The following is a 27,179-nucleotide window of genomic DNA, read 5'->3' on the forward strand; positions in this document are numbered from 1 at the left end:
GGAGTGAGATGTGGAACCAGGTCTTATTAGGAAATGGCAGAGTCAAGGAGCAGTGGTGGTGGCCCGCATCCCCCCACCCCTGCTCATTACAAGTTCTGCTCCCGCCCCACATCCTCTGCCGTTCAGCACCGGTCTCCTGACCTTACCCTTCTTACTTCCCTGCACTTCCTGCAGTTTCTTGCTCTTTCCCTGGGGTCACTTGAGGGCCTCCGCATGGCGATTCAGGGCCTGAGAAAGGGCTGTCACAGCTCCCATCACTCGGCCCAGCTCCCAGGTCTCAATCTGGCTTCGGAATCGTTGCAGGAAGCGGTCAGGGTGCCAGCGGACCTGCTGGACCCTCAAGTACCTCCTCAGGGCCCCCTGCTCCTCCAAGGGAGGGCCCCTGGCCACCAGGGCTGCAGCCATGGCTTCTGGGTCTCCTCCGCCAGGGCAGGGCCAGGGCACATCACCGAAGCGCCAGAGTCTGCCCCTCCCCGCTCCTCTGGGGTGCTCTGCCCTGGGCCCGGCCCTGGCTGGCTCCAGCACTCGATCCCCGGGAGCCTCCGGTGCCCTCCTGGCTCGGCTCTCACGCAGTTCTTCCTCCTTGGCCCGGGCTCGCTCTTGGAAGAGCCGCTGCTCCTCCTGCTGCTGCCGCCAGCTCTGACCCGAGCCCTCAGCCCGTGGGGGTCGGCAGGCTCCCTCTGCCTCGCGCTGCTGCTGGCGCTTCTGGGCATGTTCCCGGGCCATGCGATCTGACCAGGCTGAGAAGGACTCGGGTTCCTGGGTCTCATGGGAAGCATCATCTGTTTGGGAGGGTGGGAGGTGGTGGTCGCAGGGAGGCCATGAGAAGGTGACAGGCAAGAGAGGTGGGGCAGCACAGAAGAAGGGACCATAGGAAGCCAGTGGGAGCATTCGTGGAGTGGGTGTAGGAAAAGCAGCCAGTGAGGAAGAAGGGCGGCTGTGGATGGAAATGGATTCTTACCTTCAAACCTCCCGATGACCTCCTGCCACTCGTCCTCCAGCTCTCCCTGCAGCTTCTGGCTCCATTCCCGCTCCTTAGAGGCCTCATCTTCTTCCTCCTCCTCGGCAGAATCCCAGGGGGGTCCCCAGCCCAGAATTTGCCCTGGGGTCTCCCCATCCTTATTCTTTATTCCCATGGCAGAGGGACAGCGACTCAGCAGTGGCAGGAAGAAATCCGTGTAGGCTGTTTGTGGGAGAGCAGTGAGCAAAAGTTAGCTGGAACTCTCACTCCTTGGTAGGGCCGCCATCTTGAATCCTACAGGTTACTTACTCTCTTGGTCTTATTTTTTTATTTTTATTTTTTTTTAAAGGGCTTCAAATGCTTGGCTTATTTATTTATTTATTTATTTATTTATTTATTTATTTATTTATTTAATTTTGGCTGGGTTGGGTCTTCATTTCTGTGCGAGGGCTTTCTCTAGTTGTGGCAAGCGGGGGCCACTCTTCATTGCGGTGCACAGGCCTCTCACTATCGCGGCCTCTCTTGTTGCAGAGCACAGGCTCCAGACGCGCAGGCTCAGTAGCTGTGGCTCACAGGCCCAGTTGCTCCACGGCATGTGGGATCTTCCCAGACCAGGGCTCGAACCCGTGTCCCCTGCATTGGCAGGCAGATTCTCAACCACTGCGCCACCAGGGAAGCCCACTCTCTTGGTCTTAGAGCAATGGAAGGGTTGCCCACATAGATGCTTTCTGGGTGCTAGGAAATCACCATCACTGACAAATATTTACTGATACTTAACCACATGCGTGGTAAGTGTGGTAGTTTAAAATATACCGACCTGCGTCTTCACAAACTAATTTAGTGTCCTGGGAGCTCTACTATGTCAATGACATTTTCTGGTCTGCCTCCAGCCACCTAGGGTAATGTCAAAACACTTTGACTATATATTCCATTTTTGGCTTGAAAATATTGTCACTTTATGCCTCTCATTGTGTTTCTCACCCAAAACTATGTTCTCAGACTGGGAAAATACCTGCACACCCTGATTTGTACCATTCTAAATATACAAATACTTAATACTTTTCTTTATATCACTTTTCAATAAGCTGCATAAGATAAATATTTTCAGGGGCATTTCTCTCAGCCAGCCTTAGCCAGGGGATGCTGGGAGGGGGACGGAGAGGTAGAGAGTCCAGCCCAGTAATGAATTTGAGCCATAGAAATGTTCCCAGCAGCAGAGCAAACTCTTTCCAAATGACTGCTGACCTAGGGCAGGGGAACGGGGCTGAGATAGAGGGTTCCACTCAGGGCCTGGCTGACAGGAGGCTGGGGGAAAATAGGAGAGGGACTGACATTCCTGAGCTCCCCTCTTCCTGAGCCCTGACCTCAACGCATCAGCTGAGTGCCATGCTGCTCTCCTCACTGCCCACCCGGCACCCTACGCCTGGCCAGCCTGCCACCTGCCATGGTCGCCAACCACCTCTGCACTCTCAGGACAGAGGAAGATGAGTGAGGCACCCTCCCTTCCTGTGGACCTAGTTTCTCTCCCTACGGCAGGAAGAAGTGGGCCGGCAGTCTTTAGATCTTTATTCAGTGGTGCTAGAACATACTGGCTACCTGGCAAAAGGATGAGAGAGAGGAAGGGTTGTCCTGTCACTGCCAGGAAAGCAGAAGATAGAAGGGTCCAGCCTTGGCTGGCCAAGGTCCACTGCCCCCACCCATCTCCTGGCACACCTCAGCGTCACCCAACCCAAACCACATCAAAAGGAGGGGTGGGGGTGCTTCTCTTTAGTACTGACGTGACCTGTCACAAGCCCTCCCAACTTGTCCCTCCCAGCAAGTACCTGGTCTTGTCTTTCAACGGCTTATATCCCACCAGGGCTCACAGCAGGTGTGAGGGTGGAAGGTTTTTAAATTCACAGGTTTTAAGGGGTAAGGCCTCCAACTATAAAACATCATGAGTAAAATCTGGTACAGAATATTAAATAGCCACTAAAAATTATGTTTGTGTGTGGAAAAAGCTGGCTGCAAAACTGTACATAGGATCCAATCACAGCTCTGTGAAAAAGAGACCAAACCCCATGCTTGAAAAAGGTAGACTGGATGGAAATACGTAAACATTCTAGTCTCTGGGTGGTAGACTATGGGTGGCTTTCCTTCAGCCTTAGCTGATATTTTAATGTGAAAGGGACATAATTAATGTGAAATTTTCTTTTCTTTTTAAAGACTAAAGAATAAAGTTAATCACTGCTAACGGTTTGCTGTGGCCCCTTCTAGTCTTCTCTTTGTTTATATAAACACATAACGCACAATTTCTTTTCAGTTATGCGACCATCCTACTATATATTGTTTGGCAACTTGCTTTTTTCATTTTAACACCTCATTTATATATTTTCCACAGGAGTATACACAGTCTACCTCATTCTTTTTTATGACTGTGTAGTGTTCCACTGTGTGCATGAAACAAATCTTCACACCCCCAACAGAAAGACTTTGCTTCCAAAAATGATCAGTCTTATGGATGTGTCTTTGTGGACTCCTTACAGTACTTCTGTGGGGTAGATTCTCAGAAGTGGAATTTCTGAGTCAAACGACATGTGCAATTTTGCCAAACTGCTTTCAAAAAGTTTGTGTCATCAAGAATATACGAGCGCCTGATGAGGTTACAGCTTTATCACTTTCAGGAATCCTTTTCTATATGCGACAAAGAATATTATTCAATTACTCTTGAAATGAACTAGGTAATTATCAAAGTTAAAAAAAAAAAGAATATATGAGTGCCTGTGCTGTCCTTTACCAAAGCTGAATATCCCTAACCCTTTAAATTTTGCCCATCTGATGGATTAAAAAAATGACTTTATTAATGAAAAATTTCATATTCATATTCTTTGTCTACTTTCCCCTGGAAATTATATGTGTAGATATGAGAGCTCTTTATATAGTATAGATACCAACCCTTTGTGTCTGTGTCACATATATTGTAGATATTTTTTCCCATCTGTCTTTTCAAAATTGTACTGTAGTTAAATCTGTATCAATATTTTCATTTTACAGTTTTTGACTTTATTTCATTCTTAGGAAGGTTTTTCTCCACTCCAAGATTATGCCCTTGTGTGTTTTCCTACTATATTTCTAGAAATATAAAAAAAAGAAAAAAGTACAAAGTATAGTATGATAAGCAACCCTATTCCTACCACAAGGTATGTTAATATATTTTCATTTTGCAACATCCTTTAAAAAAAAATCATAGATAAAGCTAAAGTTTTCTTTGATACTGTCTTCCAAGTTTTATTCCCCCCAGGGAAAACCCTCCCATGCATTTCCTGTCACATATAGGTGTTTAATCTGCTGTAATTTACTTTTAAGTCAGGTGTAAGGTAAGACTATTTTTCTCCAGAGAAGACAAATGGTCCAGTATCGTTTATTAAATAGTTCACCACCACCCCCTCCAGTGATTTGAAACACCAACTTTACCACCAATTTAGCAGTATAGATCAACTTTTCCCTTATGTTCTTTAATTAACATGTTGCACTTTTATATTGGGAAAAATAAATGTGAAAAAAAAAGCTTTGTGGAGTAAAAATGCACTTCTTCTTAGTGATGGAAGCACTGTTCTTCTCCTCCCCATAATGAGACATGATTTCTACATTAATGAGATGTTCATACTAATTGGTACAAAACACTTTTTTAAAATGCCAGAGCAGAAGTTTATATTAAGTGACGACTGAGACACAGGAAGAAAAGGTAACAGTGGGCGGGGTGGTTGGAAAGGGCTTCCAGGAGGAGGTGGGGACTTACACTGGGCTGTGAAGGGAGAATAATCTAGCAAGGTGGAAAACTTAGTAGGGCGGACAGGAAGGCGACAGGCAAGAGGCAGATAAAAGAACAAGCATGTTTGTTGAAAACATGCTTGGGGTCACTGAAGACAGAGTCACGAAGCAGGAGTCTCGGGTTTGTGGGCTCGCTGTGGGATGTAAGGTTGGAAAGCAAAGAGAACATAAACCGGACAGCTCAGTCATCTGCAAAGCAGGGCCACAGCCTACTTCTACTGAGCAGATCAAAGTGGGTAAAGGATAGGAAATGTCTAATACTGTGCCGGCACAGGTGCAGTGAATGTTACATTAAAAAAAAAAAGAAAACAAACACACAAGCTGGCTTTGGACTTATTCTTTTTGCAAAGACTGTGAGAAAACGACCCCGTTTCTCAATGTTCACTCATTCTTGCTGTATATAGAGAATGGCTATTGTTGGACTAAGGTGTGTTTATACAGGGGTCTCTGACAGCTAAGACCACCTCCCCATGAGGTGTTACCAAAAGCCTCAAAGGTAGTGGCCATTCACTGGCATCTCACTAAGTGTGACAACCCAGCCCAGCCAATTCAGCGTGAACTGGCACATCCCTTGAACATGGAAACTGAAGGGAACCTACCCTCCCCCAGGAGACTCTGGGTCATTTCATCTGTTCAAAGGAAATATCTGCATTTTAAGGCAGAGTGGTCTCTAGAGACAGGCCTTTCTACCAAGGAGTTAGAAGGCCACCTGGTGGTAGGGCTGGCAGGGGACCAGGAGGAAGGAAGGCCTGAGAGGGCTTGGGAGTGACCTCAGTGTAGGTGAGATTTCAGCAAGGTCCTGAACCTTCTAGGCCCTGCTTTCCTCATCTGTAAATGGAACCATAATGTCATTCTCACATACTTCTTAGAATTCAGTACAATGAAGGAAGCACTTACCATACTGTAAGAGACATTTGTTACTTAAAAAGCCTTAATTGAATAATACAAGAATAAAAATAACAATACTTATCATCCAGTGAGGACCAAAACTGCCAAATGCTTGCCTCACTTACTCGCCACAACCTCCATTTTAGAGAAGCAAATTAGGTTCATAGAGGCTAAGCTGCATGTCCCTGTCACACAGCCTGTAAGTGGCAGAGCTGGAGCTTGGACGGGGTCTGAAGTTGGCCTCAGGGCACTCTGCTCTGTTGCCATGTACAATGTCCACTGTCGAGTTAGGTGCCTGCGCTTTGTAAACCTCCTCTCTTTGTTCTCAGTTTAAAAAAAAAAAAATCTGAACAGGGCAGCCTATCTCACTTATGTTAGGGGAATTAAAGAAAAGGGGATTTTTGACTATATGGGGGAGGTTTCGGGGATGTGGGTGAGGTTCCTGTATATTCGTGGGGAGCTGGGGGATGATAAGAGCAATCAAACTGAGTTCAGGTTGTTCATCCCAACCTAAAGGTTTTCATCTAATGTTCTTACTATAGAAGGAAAATCTCTAAAAGGGGAAAGGGGTTTCACCTGTTATTTTCCTAGGAGGGCTGTACCTCTGCAGAGCTGCCTCTGCTGCCACTAATGTATCAACAAGTCCCCATCTGAAACCCTCAATATCAAAGGCTTTCCAGAATGCAGATATTTTGGGGATTTGATAGAGTTGATCTGAAAGTATACATATAGTTGGCCCTCCATATCCTCAGGTTCCGCATCCGCAGAATCAACCAACCATAGACCTAAAACATTCAGGAAAAAAAAGTTCCAGAAAGTTCCAAAAAGCAAAACTTAAATTTGCTGCTTGCCTGCAACTATTTACATAGCATTTACATTGTATTAGGTATTTTAAGTAATCTAGAGATGACTTAGAGTATACAGGAAGATGGTTTGTAGGCTATACGCAAATACCACGTCATCTTATAAAACGGACTTGAGCATCTGTGGATTTTGGTCTCTTGGGAGGGGGATCCTTGAACCAATCCCTCTCGGATACCAAGGGACAACTGTACACTGTATATTATGTAGCCCGGGAGAGACTGGGTAGCCCCAGTAACCAAACACGTGAATGTTTCTGCAGTGAAACATATGAATACTGACATCAGTAGGATAAAAACATCATAAATAGCCTAGCTTTAGTTTATGTTAGGTTTTGTTACCAAATGAGTTTGGTGGCAGACTGATGAAAAATGTTTGGTTCTCAGAGTGTTTCTGAGTTTCAGAACTGTGGGTGAAAGAGTATGGGTCTGTTGATAACCACAGGAACAATGGCCAGTATCTAGAGTGTTTATCATGTGCCAAGTGCTCTAATTATGTACTGTGTCAGCTGATTCTCAAAACATATGTCACAGCATGGGTGCTTTGAACACAGGCATTATTACTGTATGATTCTACAAAGGATCACACAGGTTAGAGCATAGGCAGTCTAGTTAGGCTGCCTAGGATACAACCCTTGCTCTTAATAGCTGTGTGACTTTGGCAAAGTACTTAAACTTCTCTGTGCTGTTTCCTCATCTGAGAAATGGGGGATGATGTTAGTACTTATACCTTCATAGGGTAGTTGTGAGGATTAAATGAGTTGCTTTGTGAGAAGTGTCTGGCGCACAGCAATGGTTGCTGTTATTTAATTTTGCAGATGGGGGCTTCCCTGGTGGCGCAGTGGTTGAGAGTCTGCCTGCCGATGCAGGGGACATGGGTTCGTGCCCTGGTCTGGGAAGATCCCACATGCCGCGGAGCGGCTGGGCCCGTGAGCCATGGCCACTGAGCCTGCGCGTCCGGAGCCTGTGCTCCGCAACGGGAGAGGCCACAACGGTGAGAGGCCCGCGTACCACAAAAAGAAATAAAATAAAATGAAATGAAATATAATTTTGCAGATGGGCAAATGAAGCATCAGGCCAGTTTAGAAACTTGCCAAGAATACACAGCTATTAAGTGTGGAGCTGGGATTTGAACCCAGGCAATGTAACTGCAGAGAGTACCCTCTATCCTGCTTTTCACACTACACGCAAACAACCAGTCAAGAGACAAAGTAGCTACTAATCTAGAGAGATGTGTAATTTAAATACTAGTTGCTGTTTGGGGAATGCTGGGCTCTTCAGACAATGGTAGCTCAGTAATGTAAAGGCACAAATGACAGCCACAAGCCAACTTGGTCAACTATTTCCCTAAGTCCCATGACCAAATAACTAGCTTATTTTTCAACCATTGGCCTTCATCTCACACCCCACCAGTTGCTCATGACCTTGTTCCCCATGAAGCAGACTCACCATCAGGGCCCTGCCGGGCAGCAGCGTGCAGCGCTGTGTCCCCGTGGCGGTCCTGGTGGGCAGGGTCAGCCCCAAGCCGAAGAAGCAGGCACAGGGCAGGGGCATCGTGGCGGGCGCAGGCCCGGTGCAGTGGTGGAGGCTGCCCAGCATCTACATCAAGGCCTGGGTGTCGCTGGAGGAGGGCTTGGGCCCGGACCAGCCGTCCTGCAGACAAATAACGACGGAAGCGACGCTCTCGGCGTTGGCGTCGGGAAGTGGAGGCCATGGAACTCTTGGGCTGAGGAAGAAGGATAAACAGGCAGCAGTCAAGACCCCAGCCTTGGATGGTCCCTCCCCCTCCATCTCTGATATTCCCTCTGTTTCTCCCTTTGGTTCCCCATTTCTTCTTACATTTTCAGCAAGAGATGAGGCCAGTCCTAACCCTCATCCCTTTTCCAGGTGATAGGTTTGAAAACAATTTTGAGGGGAGCTGGGGTCACATTTTTTTTTTAATGTGAAATTTGAGAAAAGGATAAATGATTACTTAAAGGCTCATTAGTCCAGGTAAATTTTTAATAAAGGACTTTGTTATATAATAAAGACAAATAGAGAGTGATGGGGAAATTTTTATCAATAGAAACCTGAATTTTAAAAAGTCACAATTTCAAATAATGATCTAGAAATTGAATATAATGTACCCGACAGACAGATGTAGAGGCTTCTCCCTCTGGGACTTGGGGGGAGGGGTTACTCATCAGACCTGCCCCCCGCCCCCTAAGTACCCCCGGAGCAGTAGGCCCGAAGCCTGTGTTTAAGACGCTCCGAGGAAGGGAGGCGGGAAGGGCGGAGACACTCTAGACTGACGGAAATGGCGCAAGCCGAGACGCAGGTAAAGGACGGAAATGAACCGAGGCGCGTTACCGGATGCCGTTCCTCCCCGAGGGGACGGGAGGTGTTTCCTTGGCCTTAGCCTCCGGGGGGAAACTAGGGAACTTAAGATAAAGGGTCCGTCTGAAACCGGAAGACTGGACGACAGGCGAGGAAAAGGAAGAGCAAGGGCTCTTTGGAGGTTTAACCCCGCTTCCCCCTACTGGGAGGAGAGAGGAGATGGTTCAGTGATAGGCGAAAAAATGAGAAGAGAGAGAAAACAGGGGAGATAAAGACAGGATAAAAATCACAATGAAGGGCTTCCCTGGTGGCGCAGTGGTTGAGAGTCCGCCTGCCGATGCAGGGGACATGGGTTCGTGCCCCGGTCCGGGAGGATCCCACATGCCGCGGAGCGGCTATGCCCGTGAGCCATGGCCGCTGAGGCTGCGCGTCCGGAGCCTGTTGCTCTGCAGCGGGAGAGGCCACAGCGGTGAGAGGCCCGCGTACCGCAAAAAAAAAAAAAAAAAAAATCACAATGAAAATGAAAAATCAAAACCACAGTGAGATCAAGAAAGGGACAGATCATAAAAGAGAAAAACACAGGAAGCAAAAGACAAGGAAAACAACCGCAGGACAACGCACGTGAAGTGAATGGAGAAATTTGGAATTGGGAAAGGTGTAGAAAAAGGAGATGGAAATGGGAGGGAGAAAAAGGAAAAGAAGTTGGAAGAATTCAGAGAAGCCCAGCACACTCTATTCCCAACACACCACGCATGATAATTTCCTTACCTCCTCACCCCATTCTCAATCCCTCTATGCCTCCTTCTCTCTCAAATACTCCTCTCTTCTCGGCCCCTGCCCCCATTCCTAGACCTTCCGACTGGGAAAGCCCTGCACCTGCCGTGAAGTTAGCAGGCAGCTTTGGACCTGGTCTTTGCTGCCCCCAGGCGGTTCTTCTGGGTACTGCCAGAGTGAGAGGTGGGAGAGGAGGACCAGCCATCAATGGGAGGATCAGTTTGGGGGAGACACCCGGTGCAGAAGGCTGAGCGAAAAGGGGAGCACTAAGACCCAGGGGTAGTGGAAGGCTGCAGCAAACAGCTGGAGGAGGAGGAGGAGGAGGCGGTGTGGGGGGAGGGGAAAAGGGGGAGCCATCTGGTACCTTGGTAGCTTCCGAAACGGCATCGGTCGTAACGACAGAAATGGCCAGTCAGTCCCAGGGTATCCAGCAGCTCCTGCAAGCCGAGAAGCGGGCGGCTGAGAAGGTGGCAGATGCCAGAAAGAGTGAGTCTCCTCATTTCTCCCTTAGGAATCTGGAGAGAAAATTGGGGGTGGAAGGACAGCAAACATTTGAGTCCTTAGGATAACCCAAGGCTGGTGGGGCGGGGGGAGGGAGGCTGGGGGCGCTTATTAGGAGGGAAGAAATGGGTGGGTGTCAGAATCTAGTTCTTGGCTGGCTGAGAGAAGGCACTAACTTTTTGGGAGGGACTGACCCCTGCTCTCACGTTTTGTGTGTGTGGGGTCTACCCCCACTTTCAGTCCTTTCTCCTGCCTCCAGGGAAGGCCCGGCGTCTGAAGCAGGCAAAGGAGGAGGCACAGATGGAAGTGGAGCAATACCGCAGAGAGAGAGAGCAGGAATTCCAGAGCAAGCAGCAGGCAGTGAGTCGTGGGGGAGGCTGGGATGGGACCCCAGGGTGCAAGTTGGTGGGTATATCTGGTGAGGTGTGTACAGGGTGATTCCACAAGAAAATAAGGTAGTAAAGGGCTGAAGGGGACCTGATGAAGACCATGATATTGGTCAAGCTTTGTGATATGTAAGAGCGTCTAGGAGTTTTGAAGGACTTGTACGGCTTGTGGAAGTGGGGGGGATTGCCACAGTCTCTGTAGAGTATGATGATATTTGGGGTGGAGGGCCGAGTTTTATGGGCATGGGTGGTGAGGTGGTGGGGATGGTACGGTCTGTTGTAGGGTGATGCTGTATGTCAGGTCTTAGGGGAGAGGGCATTATGTTGGTCTCTTCAGTGTCTAGATATTTCCACGGATGGGAGTGGTTTTGGAGAGGGCCTTTCTTTCTGGTCTTGCTCCAGGACCCTTCCCTCCACATGCGTGGATGCTTCTTTCTCTGTTTCTGCTTTCTCGTTTCTCTTTTCCACCCTTTCTCCCACCCCCCAGGCCATGGGCTCCCAAGGGAATCTGTCAGCTGAGGTGGAGCAGGCTACAAGGCGCCAGGTGCAGGGCATGCAGAGCTCCCAGCAGAGAAGCCGCGAACGTGTCCTGGCCCAGCTTCTTGGCATGGTCTGTGACGTCAGGCCCCAGGTCCACCCCAACTACCGGATTGCTGCCTAGGACCCACCCTAGGGGCCTGACTCCTCCTGCCAGTTCCCTCCTGCAAAGAAATCGCCAAGTCAAAATCAACTCCCACCATAATCCTTTCTCTCCCTTGCATTCCCTAGAAATTCTAGAAAGCAGGATCCAATAATTCTCCTGTGAAATTTATAAATATCCTGCTCAGACCTGAATCTTCTTATTGTTCTTTCACTGGGAGCTTGGAAACTGCCAAGTCACCCTCATCCAGCCCCTCTGTGAAATTTGTAGCATGGAGAAGTAGGGATGTGAAAACACTCTGACTTCAGAGCCTGGCAGGCTCGGGTCCCTCTTCTGACCCTGCTACTTGCTGGCTGGGCAACAAGAACAAGCTACTTAAACTGTAACCCCAGTGTCCTTTGCAAAGTTGGAATAATAATAATAATGCCTACCTTGCAGGGGTGTTGCATTGGTTAGGATTCATTCTATAAAGAGCTTAGCATGGTTTCCAGCATGTAGTAGCTGTGATTCAATAAATGGCAAACCTGTGATATTATTACTACTCTCTGCCCACCTACCAAAACTTAAACATAGCTGTTTTCTCACTCCTGTCTGTGGCTTTGTAATTCTACTCATTCATTCTGTGACCCTAGAAATTCTCTAAAAAATTGGTTCTTCCCACCTCTCTTTCCCCAGAGACCTTATTATCCCTGAAAAGATAGATTAAATGATGGCCTCATTTAGCCTCTCTTCTGTGGTTCCAGGAAGATGTTTGCATTTCTTAGCCTCTCTTTTTGTCTCTCTTAAGTTGGTCTTTCTCTTTATTGGATTTCCCCCTTTTCCTGTTTCCTCAAAGACCCATCAGATGCTTATTACTGCTTCCTGAGATCTAAAGTGATGCTGTGTCCCCTCATGTGCATGGCCTTCCTTTCTACATCCTCAACACCTTACTTTCCCTTTGTAACAATAAAAGTGTCAATAAAATAATTATGGGCAAATCAATTGCTGGGTGGAATCAGCCTCCTTTTGCTTCATCATTTCTCATTTTAAGTCACTCTTGTTCCTTGTTTATGTATTCCCCAAACACCCAAAAGGTGTTGGAGCTTTGAGAAACAAAAGCAAATGGTACATTATTTTTTCTCTAAAGTGAGAAACACGTGGCTCCTCCTTTGTGAACCTGAGGACTATAGATGGTAACTGTAGAGAACAGCTGGGGTGTAGGAACAAGCACTCTGCCCCTTACCTTGCTTTATTTTCCTTCATAGCACCTATCGATACTTGACATGTTTATGTGTTGTCTCCCCTGTTATGTGAACTCTGTGAGGACAGGGCTGTTCACTGCTGTGTCCCCAGATCTCAGGATAGCATTTGGCACAGGACAGGCAGTTGATAAATACTGTTGAAAAAGATTGATATTGTGGGTTTGAAAAACTGCGCTTCTGTAACATCATCCTTGGATCACTGTTGTTTCTTTTGGCCACAGAAAACGAGCCTACTTCACCAAGCACTTGAACCAGTGAGGTAATCTGTAGTGTGTATTTATTAACCAGACTCTTTAAGCAGGGAGTCAGGATACACTAGAGAATAGAGAGGTGTTTACATCCTGGCTCTGTCACTTTACTAGCTGTATTAGTTTGGACATGTTGCTTTATTTCTCTGAATCTGTTTGCTTGATATAGCATGGGAATAATGGTACACCTTGGTGTTAAATGGTTGTGATAACAGGTAAAGGGCCAAACGTCTGTTGTCAGTTTTGTTAAGTCACATCTGACTTCTGTAGCATACAAAAGCGGGGCGAGATATATCAAATGTTTCATTCAGGAAAAAAAATCCAGGCTGAACCAAGGGTCTGTTGGGGGCAGGGCTAAGCACATTCCGGTAGAATTAACAACACTTATAAAAAGTTATTTAACTCTCAAGCCCTAGCGTTTATCGTTAACATTTGGGGCAGAATCTAGACCCTGTACCCCACTCAGTGGATTCAGAACCCCCTCCTGATTCCAGCCCACGCCCACGAACCTCAGGGCTCTTAAGGCATCAGCTACCTCGGCCAACATTAGGCAAATGCCGTCCACCGGCTCCAGGGCTGGTGAAAGGGTAGGGCTAGGACTCATGAGCACGACTCACTTCCCACACCTGGGGCCGGTCGTTCCCTAGCTCCAGCGCCAACGTCCCCAGGTCACCTTGGACCAAGGACCAAGGACCCCGTGGGAACTCGAAATCCCGCCACCTTGGGTCCTCCTGCACCCACGGAGGGGTGCCCAGAGAGAAGGCCTGTGCGGCAAGAACGTAAATGAAGAGAGAGGCGTGGAAAAGAGCAGGACAAGAGAAAAAAGATAACAATGGGGAGGATGCTAGTTTCCTTTATGCCTTTTGTTACTGGTAGTAGCGGAGGAGTTAGAAGTGGCTTAAAAAAATTTTTGTTTTCCACACAGGCATTTTCTAAAGGCAACCCTGGAGCGCGCGGAACTATAGAACCATGGAAGGTCCTTCTTCCGGTTCTTTACGTCTGCGCGGTCGTAAGGCGGGAGGCCGGGGTAGAGGGAAGCCGGGAACCGGAAGTGAAGGCAGATTGCTTCCTTCGTCGCTGTTACCGCCGCCATACGCCTTCGCCTTGCTCAGGTAAGCTTTGGCCTTCGGCACCATCCGCCTCCATCTGCGTTTCTCTGTGGCCATCGTGTCGCACAGCCTCCTGATAACCCTTGTACAGGCTATGGTCTGGTCGCTGGCGTCTGATTGGGTTGTTACTTCCATCACTTGCATCCCTCGAGATCAAGAAACTTCGGGGGAAGGTAGGGAAGCCAGAGGGGCCCAATCCAAGATGGTGGCCCCGGCGCCATTGTGCTTCCTTTGCTCCTCGCTCTTTCGGTGGGACCCTCAGTTACCTCAGAACCCAGCGACAGTGAGAGGCGGCGCTAGGCGTCTTCTGGTCCTGGGCATTTGCAGAGGGCGGGGCTCTTCTCACTTTCCCGCTTATCTCGGTCCGCGGTGGGAATGGAAGGAGTCCCGACTTGTGGGCCTAGTTGGACTTTTCTCACCACGGACTGCCCATTATTATCTGGAGTGTTTTCCAAATGTTTACCAGTGGTGTCGTTGTGTGTTTTCGGAAATGAGCTACATCTAGGAGTAACATAATGGTGATGGAAGGTCACTTGGTAAAGCTTCTGTTAGCCGGAACGAGGATACATCTTTCTTAATTATTGTGTTCTATTTTATTCATCGTATGATGGAGGAGTGTGTTTTTTCCCGGCCGAGCCATTTCTCTAGGCCTCTTTCTCCGTCATTAATTACACAAGGATTTCTTAAGCTCCAGAAGGTTATTGAGGAGTGGGAGGCTGGAATGCTGCGAGAGGTGGTTGGCAGCCACATGATGTTTTCATTTTGAAAAGTGAGCGCTTTGCGTAATGACGACCGTAATCTATCACCCTTGACTGATGGCTGCTGTCGACACCTTGAGATTATAGGGAAAGCACAAGGTCTTCCGTTGAGGACTTTTCGTTTTGTCACTTCCATCTTCATTTTCCATTTTAAGTTATTAATAGTATTCTGTTTTTCAGACGTGTATTTTTTTTTCCTTGTTATTGTCACAGACCAGGAGTTTATAAGTCGGTTTTGCCCTTCCAACTTTCCGGTTTCTCCTTCTCCGATCCTATCTTTTTGGGGACTTAACGTCCTAACCACTTCCCCTGGGCCCACTTTTCCCATTCCCAGTATTATGTTTGCCTTTCGCTTTTATGTCTTGTGCTTCTTTATTATTATTTTTTTTCCAGGTAAATGTTTCCTAGCTTAGGGAAAGTGGAAAGAGTGTGGGGATGGAAAAGATGGTGAAGGCTCTGCTCATGACTGATGAGTTTTCTCTTTTTTCCCCCAGCTCTTCTGTCAGAAACTATTGTGTTTCTTTTCCTCTACTGTTCCTCAAGCCCCCACTTTCCTCCTCTGTCTTCCCTTATTCTGCGTGAACTCATCCAGAGACCCCTCCCCTTCTCCCCCTGCCGGCCCAGTTATGGCAGAGAACGATGTGGACAATGAGCTCTTGGATTATGAAGATGATGAGGTGGAGACAGCAGCTGGGGGAGATGGGGCTGAGGCCCCTGCCAAGAAGGATGTCAAGGGCTCCTACGTCTCCATTCACAGCTCTGGCTTTCGTGACTTCCTGCTCAAGCCAGAGTTGCTCCGGGCCATTGTTGACTGTGGCTTTGAGCATCCATCAGAAGGTAAATTTTCTGTTGGGCATGGAGTATTCATTAGGCTCTTTAAGGATACAGGAAACAGTATGGTCATGGTCCCTCAGGTGATACAGATTTATATTCAGGATAGACCAGGAAATAAGTACTAAAAACCATTTTAGCAATAGAAGAGGTTTACATAAGTGGGTTTTTCATGCATGATAGCATGTAAGTGCTAGTGATCTAAAAGCAACTTAGAGGGGCTTTTTTTCTTGCCTGTTTTAAATTTTGTCTCTCTGACTTTTAGTTTAAAATTTCCAGAGAGGAGCTGGTTGGACCCTTGGGCCAGGCCAACTCTGGTCTCTGGAAACCTTTATGGCTGGCTTTTGGGTCATGTACCAAGTTCTTCATTTTGTTCAAGGTTGTTGCAGGGTTAAGTGCCCCAAAGCATGATAATCTAAGTATGAGAAATGGCTTGTGGCAGGCACTCAAAATTCATGGATTGCTACAGATGAAGGAACATTCAGACAGAATCAGAAGCACCTAAGGCGTCCAATTGGTAGATGCAAGAGGGTTGTTAGCAGGACTTTGGGCCCATAGCTGGAAGGCTATGTTAGAAGGAACTGGGAAGGTCTGATTTGGGAATCACTTTGATTGAGGGGGCAGAGAGGTAGAAAGGGTCTGGAAATTGACAAGAACAACTTAAGAATTGAGTGGTGAGAAATGGGTTTGGCCTGGTGAAAAAGGTGGTGGAGTTCTTTGGAAACTAATTTATCTTTTTTTTTCCCTACTTCTAGTCCAGCATGAATGCATCCCTCAGGCCATCCTGGGAATGGATGTCCTATGCCAGGCCAAGTCAGGCATGGGAAAGACGGCGGTGTTTGTGCTGGCTACACTGCAACAGCTGGAGCCAGTTACTGGGCAGGTACACTTGGGGAGCGTGCTGGGGAAGGCATTTTGGCTGGTAATGTTCAGGAAGGGTATTTTCGTCTCTGCTACATGATGCATTCAGAGCCAGGAGTGCTTGTTGTTAAGATGACCTTTATCATCCTTGACAGATAGGCATGAGAATATTCTGTAGTAATCACGGGGTTAATGATTTAGATCCAGAATTGTAGTCACCTGTGATCTGCTGGGTGTGCTTTTGTGACATGCCTGGTGAAGGGATATACTGTATGTGTGTCTCCGTCTACTTCCCCCCAGGTGTCTGTACTGGTGATGTGTCACACTCGGGAGTTGGCTTTTCAGATCAGCAAGGAATATGAACGCTTCTCTAAATACATGCCCAACGTCAAGGTAAGCTAGGGTAAGGAGATCTGGGGGAGTGAGGGTGTGGGGAGTTGGAGGCATTGGAGACTTGTTAGATCAGCAGTCTTCACATCCCACAGGTGTTAAATACCTATACACAAATCTCAGTTGCATGTAGTACGTAGTAAGTTTCTGCAACTTAGGTGTATAAGAGGTTTATATTCTAGGGCTCATTTTGGTATGCATTATACTTTCAGAGATGTCTGCTGTATTTTGATTTTGGAGAAGCTTTATAGTTTGCCTTGGTTTTTAACATGTTTTATAAATATGCTTGTGCATTGATATTCAGGGTGTGGTTCCCAGACCTGTGGTTTCAGTGTCATTTGGGAGCCTGCTAATCGTACTTCACAGAATACCACTAGTTAACTTTTTTTTTAAGTTCTGATGTTCTGTGAAACCAAGTATTCGGTGCTATTTTCTCAGTTTGTCAACTTAAAGGCCTTTTTGACTTTTTCGTGAAAGATTATTTAGCTTGTTTACACTTTTTCTCCTAGAATTTGAAAACTGTATTAATTTAAATTATCTAAACATAGTCTGAAAGCTGGTGTGTGTGTTATGTATGTTTGTATTCTTATATTGTCAGTTTCATTGCGGTGTACTTTCTGTCCTTTTAGCAAGCAGTCTTGTTGGTAGGTTGATTCTATAAGTTGAAAACCAGGAAACCGTTTCCATTGTTAATGACTGTAGAAACATTTGTCATTGAGCTCAGTAGAGAGCTAGGATTGCACTTCTTCCTCTATAGGTCTGACTCATCACCTTGTGGACTCAAAAGAGGATGGTCTTGGTGTCAAGATCAAATATAAATTGTCCTGATATAGTCTTACTTTTCTTTCTTTTGCTCAAAATTATGCTTCAGTGATTTGTTCAAGACGTTGGGCTAGTTCTACAGAATGTTTTATCTCTCAGTTTGTCTGGTTACTCCCTTGTGTTGTTTTAACTTGTTTTTCCCTCCCAGTGTTTCCTATAAACTGAGCTTTCTTGCTTGCTTTCTCTCTTTCTCTCTCTCCCTCTCCCCCTTCCTTCCTCCCTTTGCCGTGCCACTCCGGCATGTGGGAGCTGAGTTCCCTGATAGGGATCGAACCTGCGCCCCCTGCATAGGAAGCGTGGCTTCTTGACCACTGGACTGCCAGGGAAGTCCCTAAACTGAAATTTATATTTGAAAGCTTAACTGGTTCAAGTTGAACATTTTTGGCAAGAATTCTTCATAGATGATGCTATGTATCTCCTGTTTTGTTGCAAACCTGCCTGTCCCACAGTTAATGGTTTTAGATTTACCCTAGAATTAGGGTCCTGTCAGTCTGATCTTTCCCCCCTGAAACTAAAAAGCAGTTTTGGTGCTATTTGAGAGGGTATTAAGGCCCAGATCCTCAACAACCATTCCCCTAATGGTTTTAACATGGAGTAGTATATTTAGCCTGAGTCAGTAATTTCATAGGGTTTATGCAAAGGAGTTTAAAAATCTGGGGTCATTTAGGAAAACTTGATGTCCATGAGCTTTTTTTGGTACTTGACACTGGTGATTTCTTGCTGTCCTCATTTTTACAGTGAAGCCTGGCCTTGGGGAAGGAAGATGGTTAGATTAAGTCAGAAGAACTAAATGCTGGTCCTCAGTGCCTCGATCAGCCATGTAATTTAGGGCAGGTCACTTTTGTTTCTTAGCTTTAATGTTTGGGGTATATAATAATTTTAGATTAGGTGATCTCCTATGTTCCTTTTAGCTCTGAAGTGTTTTAAGACTTGGTTTAGAGTAAACTGAAAGGATGGGAACCTTGGGGAGGTTGAATTCTTTCCTTCCTCGTGAGATACTCTTTTCTCCTGGATTGGCAGGTCGCAGTGTTTTTTGGTGGTCTGTCTATCAAGAAAGATGAAGAGGTGCTGAAGAAGAACTGCCCGCATATCGTCGTGGGGACCCCTGGCCGCATCCTAGCCCTGGCTCGAAATAAGAGCCTCAATCTCAAACACATTAAACACTTTATCTTGGATGAATGCGATAAGATGCTTGAACAGCTCGGTGAGTAGCAGTGCTGGGACTGGGCTAGTGATCTGGGAGTTGCCTTTTGGAGCCAAATGATGTTTATTTGATACTGGAGCACTTTAGTGCCAGGACGACTCTTAATCTATCACCCATGACTGATGGCTCTGGCTTCCCTGGTCAGTCTTCGTTAGGCTTTTTAAGCATCCTTAGTGATCAAGGAGGAGGGTGTTACGTTCTTTCTTTTGGTGATGTTTATCTTTGAGAGAAGGGACTTTGCTGATGTTGGATATTAGTCACACCACCATTCTCCTTTGTAAAACCCTATAGTGGGTGTCATAGGGGAGAAACTTGAGCTGGACGAGGAGACAGTCTACTCTTTTGGCATCCTCAGCTCAGCATATATTGTCAGAATTTATAGCTGAATAGATCTCTAGACTTAAGTTCTGGAATTAATGTGGAGGGTGTTTGTGGGAGTTTGTGTGGTGTGGTATTCTGGTGTGCTAAGTGGGGTTAAGTAAGGAAAATGTTTTGTAAGAACTCAAATTTGGTGAATGAGAGAGTAGGGATCGACATAGCCCCAGGGATAAGTCATTCCAAATGATCTTTGGCTATTCTAGATGGCGAGCTATAAGGTGGGCTCCAAGTAGAGATGTCATATTTGCCTGACTGGATAGGACAGTGTGATCCAGAGGAAGCATGGAATGGACTCTGACAGCTGGAATGTAATAGGTGCGCGATATTTGTAGACAGTTGGAGCTTGGGGAGAGAGGATTAGGGAGAAGGGCCTTCCTTGTAAAGCATTTTTCAGAGGACTTAATCTTTGTGAGCCTCTGCAGTGGGCTTTATCCCCATGTTTTAGTTGTGGGCTTTGGGGTTTCATCTAATTTCTTGTGTGGTTAAAATACACAGCTGGAACCTGGTCCCAAATCCATTGTTCTTTCCACTGTGTCATTACTATGGATATGATTATGTGGTGGTTGGAGAAAATAGAGTAGAGAGAGGCCTGAGGCAAATCTTCCCCTGAACCGAGACTCTCGCTTACCAACAGTCTTTACCTCATTGGTACGCCTGTTTCTGGCCTTTGTTTACGATATATGCTTCTCTTCTACTACAGTTCCTTTTTCTTGTAGACATGCGTCGGGATGTCCAGGAAATTTTTCGCATGACCCCCCATGAGAAGCAGGTCATGATGTTCAGTGCTACCTTGAGCAAAGAGATTCGCCCAGTCTGCCGCAAGTTCATGCAAGACGTAAATACCCTTCTACCTTCTCTCCCTCCACTCCCCGCCCGCTGCCTCCTCCCCCTCCGCGCCCTCTTCCTCCAGACTCCCTTGTCCTTCAAGCGCCAAGAAGGGGGCACATGCCCATTTGGGAGTGATGACTCCTTGAAGAGACACACAGAGGCAGAGACAGTTAGTGTTAGGGTCTGCGCGGGCGCCAGGGAAACTCCGGAAGACTTGGTCGGGTTAACGTGAGAGCGGGAAGTGTTCGACTTTTTTTTTTTAATCACAGCATTTTTGAACCTCTTCTCCCTTTTGGGGGAGGGCAGGATTTTCTGCCCTACCACCCACCCATCGTCTCCTACATACTCCCTACAGCCACGCACCCTCAAGGTGGCATCGAGCATACAACCGGAGCCTTCTGCTCCCCAAACTCATAATGTCCCGGTGGCAGGAGAGCAAGAGAGGGACAGACAGATGGCAGGGCATGTCCAAAAGAAGAGCAAACAGCACAGATGAATCCGCTTCCTCCCCACCTCCAGGGGTGGGGGCCTTTGGCACCTCAATCCCCGAGTCCATACTCCTTCCCACCCGTACCTCCTCGCACCCATCCGGAACCTCGGTTGATGTGAGCCGGCAGCAGAGAAGCACCGTGGCGCGGCGGGGGAATGCGGACGGCACCCGGCGGTGGATGGCGGCAGCGGAGGCCGCGGGGAACCTGACCAGGAAGCCGAGGACCAAACCAGCCTCTTTTTCCGTTCCCGGTTTTTTTCCTGAACCCAAGGCGTGCCGTGTTCCCTGTTTCCCTCCATTTGTGTTGGTGGGGAGGGGTGTTCTGAATGGGGTGGTAGATTTTTTTTCATTTTTTAAACACTTTTTTTTTTTTAATACTTAGAGGGATATGGGAAAGGTAAAGTGAGGAGCTCCACTTGGATGTAACCAGGTGGGTGCTAGGGTCTGGGGCTAGGCGGGGCTATTGTATAAGCAGTGGAGTGTGTTCTTCCCCTCCCTGCTCTGCTCCTTCCCATGGGACCAAAACTCTTCAGCTGTACTTGGGGCTCAGATTAGATCTGAAAGAAGCCATGGAACTTCTCTTTGGAAAGCCTACCTTTGCTAGTCTGACTTCTGAGATTGGGCTTCTGGTTTTCTCCCATGACACACACATCCTTTCCCGAAATCTTGGACCCTGGGGTTTTATGTTAACTATGTCTTCAAGTTAGTGAAGAGTGCTAGGAAAGTTGGGCTTTGGAGTTGAGTCTTGTGTCAATTTCTGCCTTTTTTTTTTTTTAATGCTGCCTTCCTTCCCTTCAAGGGTTGTGTGTGTATATGATTTGTTTTGTTTTTAAAGATGAGTGAATAACTGCTGCTCTGAATCTGCTTCTTAGCACTACTTATTGATACTTTCCACGTAACAGTTTAGGTGGTTTGATTTTTAGTTGAGACCAGACTTATTTAAAACTGTTTCCTTGTGGTCCGAGGGCAAGTTGTTGCTCATTTTGAGTAATTTTTGCTTCCCTTTTCATGGCATTTTGACTTATGTCCACTGAAGCATTCTGATCTTCCACCGTCCTAATGGGGATATGGAAGACATCCACCTTCATAATGGGGATATGATTCTCGTAGTTGAGAGCATAAAATGGAGTAGTCCTTCTCCTCTCCCCGATATTAAACCAGCTCTGATGGAGTTATTCTGACCTCGAGTCACTGTTTCCCATCATTTCCCAGGTGTTTGGATCATGTTCTCTCTTGGAGAATCACCTCCCATTGTTTTCTTTCCTCCACCACCTCCATTTGAGGTAATGGCATCTTGCCATTGGGTGGTTGTACTGTGTCTTTTCCTCCCTGCAAAGTTTCTTTCCCGTGAAAATTTTCAGTTGGAAAATCTTAAAACTCAACTGATAGGAAGGACATTAGATCAACTGTGGAAAAGACCACATTAATATGTGGGTATTTTTGGGGGTGGGGTTGGGTTTCCAATCTCCTCTCTTCTCCCCATCCCGCCATGGGGTGTATTGGAGATCAACTTCCTCCACCCCCCCAGGTTTAACCCCCCCACTCTGCCCTCCTCCCGTTCCCCACCCCTTCCCTCCCCCCTCCCCCCCAGCCAATGGAGATCTTCGTGGATGATGAGACGAAGCTGACGCTGCATGGGTTGCAGCAGTACTACGTGAAACTGAAGGACAACGAGAAGAACCGGAAGCTCTTTGACCTTCTGGATGTCCTTGAATTCAACCAGGTCAGTTGTTCAAGGTCCAGTAGAGAGAATGAGCACGTCTCCAACTGTTGCAGGAACCTCTATAATATATCCTTTTATTGAGGAAACCATGTGTGTCATGTGAAAGAGAATGGTGGAGAAATTCTCTTAAATGAAAATTCTATTAAATGAGAGAAAAATGTCTTTTGGTGGCACTGAGCGTGAGCAAGGTGGGAACTGGTTTTCTGTTCCATGGCTGGCATAGATATTCAACAAAATAAAGCTCAAATTATAAAATCCTTGAAGAGTTTTAATAAGGTGGTGAAAGTCCAGAAATACATTAGGCCTGTTCGATTCTTAAGTTTTGTTTCTTGTACTACTTAACTGAGGGAGAAGTGTTCCATCACTTTACCTGTGGTGTGATTTGCTTGCACTAAAAACTACTTTCTAGAATTAGGGTAAGTTCTTAGATTTGACGTTTTGGTGAGTCGGAATATCGGTCGTGGTCTTTCCAGACTTTAGTTCAGATTTTTACCACTCGTGAGGTGGCTTCATCCTTGTCTCCTAATATGTCTGGTAATTTTAGTTACTGTTTTCCATACCTTCTCTGCAGCATGTCTGTCTGCTCAGGAAAAATCAGAGCCAAGAGGGAAAGGCTAAGTAATATTTAGAGCAGAAGAGGAAATACGTGATGGGGACTAAGAGGAGTTCTTTTAGAAGAGTGTAATTACTGAAAACTCTTGCACGTAATCTCTCTCACACACACCCACATGGACGCACATCCCCTCCAATCTTATATGTACACACACACACACACAGGTGGTGATATTTGTGAAGTCTGTGCAGCGTTGCATTGCCCTGGCCCAGCTCCTGGTGGAGCAGAACTTCCCAGCTATTGCCATCCACCGTGGGATGCCTCAGGAGGAGAGGTGAGTCAGAGATGGGGAAGGTGCTTTGTGTCCTTGCGAGGAAGAGACCCTTGAGAGCAAGGAATCTCAACATTTTTCTGCTTTCCTTTCTCACAAAGGCTTTCTCGGTATCAGCAGTTTAAAGATTTTCAACGACGAATTCTTGTGGCTACCAACCTGTTTGGCCGAGGCATGGACATCGAGCGGGTGAACATCGCCTTTAACTACGACATGCCTGAGGATTCTGACACATACCTGCATCGGGTAAGCCCCACACCCGGAAGGTATCCTAGTGTCCTCTCCCACCCCCTTAGTTTCTTTATCTTTTCATACCATACATCTTCACCCCTCCTCTTGGGTGTCTTCCTTCTTTGGGGTCTACCAATTCTATCATCTGTCTCCTTCCAGGTGGCCAGAGCAGGCCGGTTTGGCACCAAGGGCTTGGCCATCACGTTTGTGTCAGATGAGAATGATGCCAAGATTCTCAATGATGTGCAGGATCGCTTTGAAGTCAATATTAGTGAGCTGCCTGATGAGATAGACATCTCCTCCTACAGTGAGTAATGATCTCATGAAACTGGCTTCTCCAGTCCTTTAGGTTCTCCTTGTTCCTTAGAGGGTTTTTTCTTAAAGCCCCTGGTGCATAGTGGGCACTTGACAAATTTGTCATCTGTTTTTTCCCCTGCACCCCCGTCTTGATGCCCTGTTGGGATGTTTAGTTGACCTCTTTATGGGGTCTCTTCTCATCGAAGTATTTCTTTCTTTACCCCCAAATGTATCCTCTGACCTACACACTGCACAAACATCTGCATGTGTTTCGGGGGTGGGGGGCCTTTTCTACCAACCTAGCTTTTTCTTTTCCATACCTTATTCTAACTGCCATGTTTTTCTTCAGTTGAACAGACGCGGTAGAGAACTCCCCACCCATTCTGGAGTGTGACAGTCTGCTCCTCTTCAGGAGATGATGCCAGGCGTGGGGGTGAAGGAGACACTGCTGCCGCCTACCCTTGACGACCCCGTACCCCACCCCATGGCTTCCTTCTTTTGCATCGCCACCACTCCTAAACCCCCATTTCCCTGATTTGTCAGAATTTTTTTTTAACAAAACTAAAAAACACATGAGTCTGTGGTGTCTGTAAGCGCTCCGTCCCTTTATTGGTTTTGGGGTGAGGCTATTTTAGGGCATAATCCGGAGTAAATTCCCGTGGGGACTGTGTACACTGCTGTGGGGCGGAGGTCAGTAGGAGGTGTCAGACTGGGGGATGTTACTGAAAAGACTGCAGAGGTAGTGGCTTCTCACTACTTTGCAATTTCTGGCCCTTTGTGGTGGTTTCTTCCGTTTCCTTACTGGCCTGGGAGAGGCTGAGATGTTTCTGATCAAAGGGCTGGGGAGGGAGGGTAGTGTGCAGTATTTCCAGTGTAGGAGGGTGAAGTGGCAACTGGTGGGAAGCTTAGGTGTCTTCTCCCAGGCTCTCTCTGTGTCTCCTCATCTGTTCCTTCAGCTTCTGGATCTTGAGCACCAGGGCCTGGGCTTCCCAGGCCCCCTCTTGCCCTTCGAGCAGGGCCTGGTACAGCTCCAACTGCTGCTCCAGCAGCTCCTCAGCTTGGGCCAGCTCAGCTGTGGGGCGGGGCCAGGGGTCCTGGGAGAGGGGGGTGTTAGGAAAGAGCATCAGCCAGGGCAGGGGGCTGAGGTTCACTGCCTCCTTCCTGTTTTTCAGCACCATTAGTTTAAGGTCATGTGTATTGCGATGCCTGCAGTACACGTGATCTTAACAGCAGTACATCTGTATTGCTTCCTGTCTTAGGCATAGGCCTGGGGGGAGGGGGAAAGTTAGAGATCACAGCCCAGGGGCTATAACTGGACTTCTGTGTGACGTATGGGAAGGGGAGAACTGGCTGTCCCAACCCGCCCTGAGAAATAATTAACTGTTGGATGAGGGGAAATTCCTGTTCAAGGACTTCGTGGACTGTGCAGGGAGGGAGGGGTGTAGGTAGAGGGTGCCCTGAGGTCTGGAGGGGGTGGGGGCAGGGAGGGTGCCGGGGAATTGAGGAACTAGGCAGCATGCTCTAGGGGTGGGGGTAGTGTCTGCACTCAGCTGGCCTGTGGTACAGGGTGAGGTGGGAGGGGATTCCCTGCCCCCAGTACACATTTGCCCTCCACCCTCACTCTTGGTGCCACTTACCCTGGAAGGTGACATCTGCCCAGCGCCTGTGGAGCTAGTCTTTTCTGTGCTTGCCTTGGGACCCTGGGAGCAGCACCTCCAGGAGCCCTGGAGTGCTGGGGGCCAGGGTGGCAGGAGGAGGCGACGGCAGCAACTTCGGGAGAGCCAGGGCAAAGGGAGAACCATGGCTGGGGAGGCAAGGAGCTGTCTGAGCCACCCAACAGCCACCAGGAACTGGCTCCCTCCGCGCTGTGGCCTCGCTTCATTGCCTGGCCCTGCCCCTGCCCTGCTCTGCTGCACCTGCCCGCCTCCTAACCTGGCCCCAGACAGAGCCCAGGAACTCATGTTCCCTGGTGTGAGAATGCTCCTGCCGGGTTAGGCAGAACTTGCTTTAGAACCCTGGTCCCCAGCCTACTGCATGTCTTGTGTCTGTTTTTCTTAGCACTGTGTGTTTTCTCACTCCTCTCAAATCTGCAAGGTAGGAATTGCATTACTGGTTGGCAGATGAGGAAATGGTCAGAGAATTTCGTTCAGCACTCAATTCAGTAAGTATGGGCTGGGGCCTGCTCTGGGCCGGATGTGCTCAAGGCTCCACAGCTGGTTGGTGGAAAAGCCAGGAAGATTCACCCCCAGGTCTACCTGACTTGAAAGCTCATACCCATTGACCTCAAGTATTGCTCAAGTATTGCTTCTCCCTCTGTTTCTCTTTCCTCTTCTTGCTGGCCCAGAGGGACCTTTTTCCTTGTCCCTGCTGTACATTGCACATCTTCAGTGTTTGCCTTCTCTGGTAAGTCTGGGCGCTATACACTGGTACCGGTTTCAAGCTTTGTTGAACTGGTGAGCCCTCCCATCAAACCATGGAGGACATCACACTGAATTCGGAGGGAAGATGGCCTCTTCCATGGTGTGGGGGTCCAGGAACCAGAGAGGAAGACCTTCCTGCAGGTCAATCGTTTTTGAACTTGAAGGGCTGAAGCACCTTTAGATGAGGTCAGAGACCTCACGTTCCCCATTAGCTGGCAGGTTCCCATTTTTCAGTAGAAAAAGAGAATCCCTCTAAAATTTTGGAGGAGAGCAGCTTTCCTTCTTGTCTCTTGGTGATAGGGTTATACATGGTTCATTTTTGAACTGCAATGTATGCACAGGCTAAAGTCCTACTTATTGGGATATAAGAGGCCCAAACTACTGTTGTTACAGTTAAGGGAAACTAGTATACGATTAAACAGCCCACAACATTCAACATTGAAGTGAAACTAACCACATTTATAAATTAAAAGCAAGATTAGCAGCTGTTAAGAAAACTTGTGTAAGACAATCTAAATGATGCAAAAATAATGAAGTATCCTTCCTGAAAATTAGACATTTCAACCATCTGAGGTGTTTTTTTAATTTTTTATTTATTTTTTAATTTATTCATTTGGCTGTGCTGGGTCTTACTTGAGGCATGTGGGATCTTAGTTGCGGCATGCAGGATCTAGTTCCCCAACCAGGGATTGAACCTGGGCCCCTTGCATTGGGAGCATGGAGTCTTAACCACTGGACCACCAGGGAGGTCCCAACCATCTGAGTTTCTGTTTCAGGTTATGAACTCCAAAATGGACTAACATCCAATAACTTGCAGTGTGCAGTCCTAAGTCGTGAATTATAATAGAGTGTGGATTTGGCTTTGTTCGTCTGTGAGAACTAAAGAAAAAGCTGGTATTTGGATCAGTTCAAATCTATTGGATGAGCTGTGGATCTCATAGTCATGGAAATGAAGGGATGAAGATAGATAAATGTAAACCTGGATTGTTACTGTGTGTATTTATTTTTGTTATTCCTGTATCTAATAGTCTTTCTTTATATAATAAGATTTATGTCTAGTAGTACTTTTAAAATTATTTTTATTTATTTATTTTTGGCTGCATTGAGTCTTCGTTGCTGTGCGTGGGCTTTTTTCTAGTTGCAGCGAGCAGGGGCTACTCTTTGTTGCTGTGTGTGGGCTTCTCATTGCAATGGTTTCTCTTTTGCGGAGCATGGGCTCTAGGCGCGTGGGCTTCAGTAGTTGCGGCACGTGGGCTCAGTAGTTGTGGCTCTTGGGCTCTAGAGCGCAGGCTCAGTAGTTGCAGTGCATGGGCTTAGTTGCTCTGTGG

The 27,179-nt window shown here is 47.2% G+C and overlaps 4 protein-coding genes and 2 non-coding genes across 12 annotated transcripts; 4 read left to right on the forward strand and 2 right to left on the reverse strand.

The window, feature by feature from the left end:
- Positions 1-4: 4 nt before the first annotated feature.
- NFKBIL1 (NFKB inhibitor like 1) lies at positions 5-10,088 on the reverse strand. Of its 4 annotated transcripts, XM_027099501.1 has the most exons (5): positions 8,646-8,743; positions 8,359-8,437; positions 7,969-8,245; positions 962-1,183; positions 5-782 (listed from the first exon to the last, which is right to left on the reverse strand). In XM_027099501.1, the coding sequence occupies exons 3-5, from the start codon at positions 8,231-8,233 to the stop codon at positions 196-198; spliced, it is 1,074 nt and encodes a 357-aa protein (XP_026955302.1). In that variant the 5' UTR covers positions 8,234-8,245; positions 8,359-8,437; positions 8,646-8,743; the 3' UTR covers positions 5-195. The 4 variants fall into 4 exon arrangements, with proteins under 4 accessions (XP_026955302.1, XP_026955299.1, XP_026955300.1 ...); XM_027099498.1 differs by lacking the exons at positions 8,359-8,437; positions 8,646-8,743 and adding an exon at positions 9,974-10,088; XM_027099499.1 differs by lacking the exons at positions 8,359-8,437; positions 8,646-8,743 and adding an exon at positions 9,604-9,697.
- On the forward strand, positions 9,722-13,663 carry ATP6V1G2 (ATPase H+ transporting V1 subunit G2). 3 transcript variants are annotated; one of them, XM_027099517.1, is made up of 4 exons: positions 9,912-10,095; positions 10,370-10,470; positions 12,599-12,636; positions 13,551-13,663. In XM_027099517.1, exons 1-4 carry the CDS (start codon positions 10,014-10,016, stop codon positions 13,588-13,590), a joined length of 261 nt encoding a protein of 86 aa, XP_026955318.1. In that variant the 5' UTR covers positions 9,912-10,013; the 3' UTR covers positions 13,591-13,663. The 3 variants fall into 3 exon arrangements, with proteins under 3 accessions (XP_026955316.1, XP_026955318.1, XP_026955317.1); XM_027099515.1 differs by lacking the exons at positions 12,599-12,636; positions 13,551-13,663 and adding an exon at positions 10,984-12,411 and having other exon boundaries at positions 9,722-10,095; XM_027099516.1 differs by lacking the exons at positions 12,599-12,636; positions 13,551-13,663 and adding an exon at positions 10,984-12,411 and having other exon boundaries at positions 9,983-10,095; positions 10,351-10,470.
- Positions 13,238-24,017, forward strand: DDX39B (DExD-box helicase 39B). Of its 2 annotated transcripts, none has more exons than XM_027099487.1 (11): positions 13,238-13,737; positions 14,987-15,329; positions 16,079-16,206; positions 16,485-16,577; positions 18,417-18,600; positions 19,695-19,813; positions 21,888-22,019; positions 22,797-22,906; positions 23,005-23,149; positions 23,294-23,441; positions 23,781-24,017. In XM_027099487.1, exons 2-11 carry the CDS (start codon positions 15,119-15,121, stop codon positions 23,795-23,797), a joined length of 1,287 nt encoding a protein of 428 aa, XP_026955288.1. In that variant the 5' UTR covers positions 13,238-13,737; positions 14,987-15,118; the 3' UTR covers positions 23,798-24,017. The 2 variants fall into 2 exon arrangements, with proteins under 2 accessions (XP_026955288.1, XP_026955289.1); XM_027099488.1 differs by lacking the exon at positions 13,238-13,737 and adding an exon at positions 13,771-13,907 and having other exon boundaries at positions 23,781-24,016.
- LOC113616186 (small nucleolar RNA SNORD83) lies at positions 14,478-14,555 on the forward strand. Its single transcript, XR_003431245.1, has one exon. It is a non-coding gene; the product is annotated as a small nucleolar RNA SNORD83 (small nucleolar RNA).
- On the forward strand, positions 18,652-18,728 carry LOC113616188 (small nucleolar RNA SNORD83). Its single transcript, XR_003431247.1, has one exon. It is a non-coding gene; the product is annotated as a small nucleolar RNA SNORD83 (small nucleolar RNA).
- On the reverse strand, positions 24,016-25,587 carry MCCD1 (mitochondrial coiled-coil domain 1). Its single transcript, XM_027099514.1, has 2 exons — positions 25,069-25,587; positions 24,016-24,525 (listed from the first exon to the last, which is right to left on the reverse strand). The coding sequence occupies exons 1-2, from the start codon at positions 25,390-25,392 to the stop codon at positions 24,337-24,339; spliced, it is 513 nt and encodes a 170-aa protein (XP_026955315.1). The 5' UTR covers positions 25,393-25,587; the 3' UTR covers positions 24,016-24,336.
- Between the last annotated feature and the right edge of the window lie 1,592 nt (positions 25,588-27,179).

Source organism: Aethalodelphis obliquidens, unplaced genomic scaffold (genome assembly GCF_003676395.1).
Source record: "Aethalodelphis obliquidens isolate GAN/ISIS:26980383/991018 unplaced genomic scaffold, ASM367639v1 scaffold131, whole genome shotgun sequence".
Taxonomy (NCBI): Eukaryota; Metazoa; Chordata; class Mammalia; order Artiodactyla; family Delphinidae; genus Aethalodelphis; species Aethalodelphis obliquidens.

Coding starts and splice junctions, on each gene's coding strand:
- MCCD1 (XM_027099514.1), bottom strand. CDS start 25,392: ATGAGTTCCTGGGCTCTGTCTGGGGCCAGGTTAGGAGGCGGGCAGGTG. Junction 24,526..25,068: donor GGCAGATGTCACCTTCCAGG/GTAAGTGGCACC, acceptor CCCCTCTCCCAG/GACCCCTGGCCCCGCCCCAC.
- NFKBIL1 (XM_027099497.1), bottom strand. CDS start 8,702: ATGAGTAACCCCTCCCCCCAAGTCCCAGAGGGAGAAGCCTCTACATCT. Junction 1,184..7,968: donor TGCCCGGCAGGGCCCTGATG/GTGAGTCTGCTT, acceptor TCCCACAAACAG/CCTACACGGATTTCTTCCTG. Junction 783..961: donor GGTCATCGGGAGGTTTGAAG/GTAAGAATCCAT, acceptor CCTCCCAAACAG/ATGATGCTTCCCATGAGACC.
- DDX39B (XM_027099487.1), top strand. CDS start 15,119: ATGGCAGAGAACGATGTGGACAATGAGCTCTTGGATTATGAAGATGAT. Junction 16,578..18,416: donor AATACATGCCCAACGTCAAG/GTAAGCTAGGGT, acceptor CTGGATTGGCAG/GTCGCAGTGTTTTTTGGTGG. Junction 23,150..23,293: donor CTGACACATACCTGCATCGG/GTAAGCCCCACA, acceptor GTCTCCTTCCAG/GTGGCCAGAGCAGGCCGGTT.
- ATP6V1G2 (XM_027099515.1), top strand. CDS start 10,014: ATGGCCAGTCAGTCCCAGGGTATCCAGCAGCTCCTGCAAGCCGAGAAG. Junction 10,096..10,369: donor GGTGGCAGATGCCAGAAAGA/GTGAGTCTCCTC, acceptor TCCTGCCTCCAG/GGAAGGCCCGGCGTCTGAAG. Junction 10,471..10,983: donor TCCAGAGCAAGCAGCAGGCA/GTGAGTCGTGGG, acceptor CCCACCCCCCAG/GCCATGGGCTCCCAAGGGAA.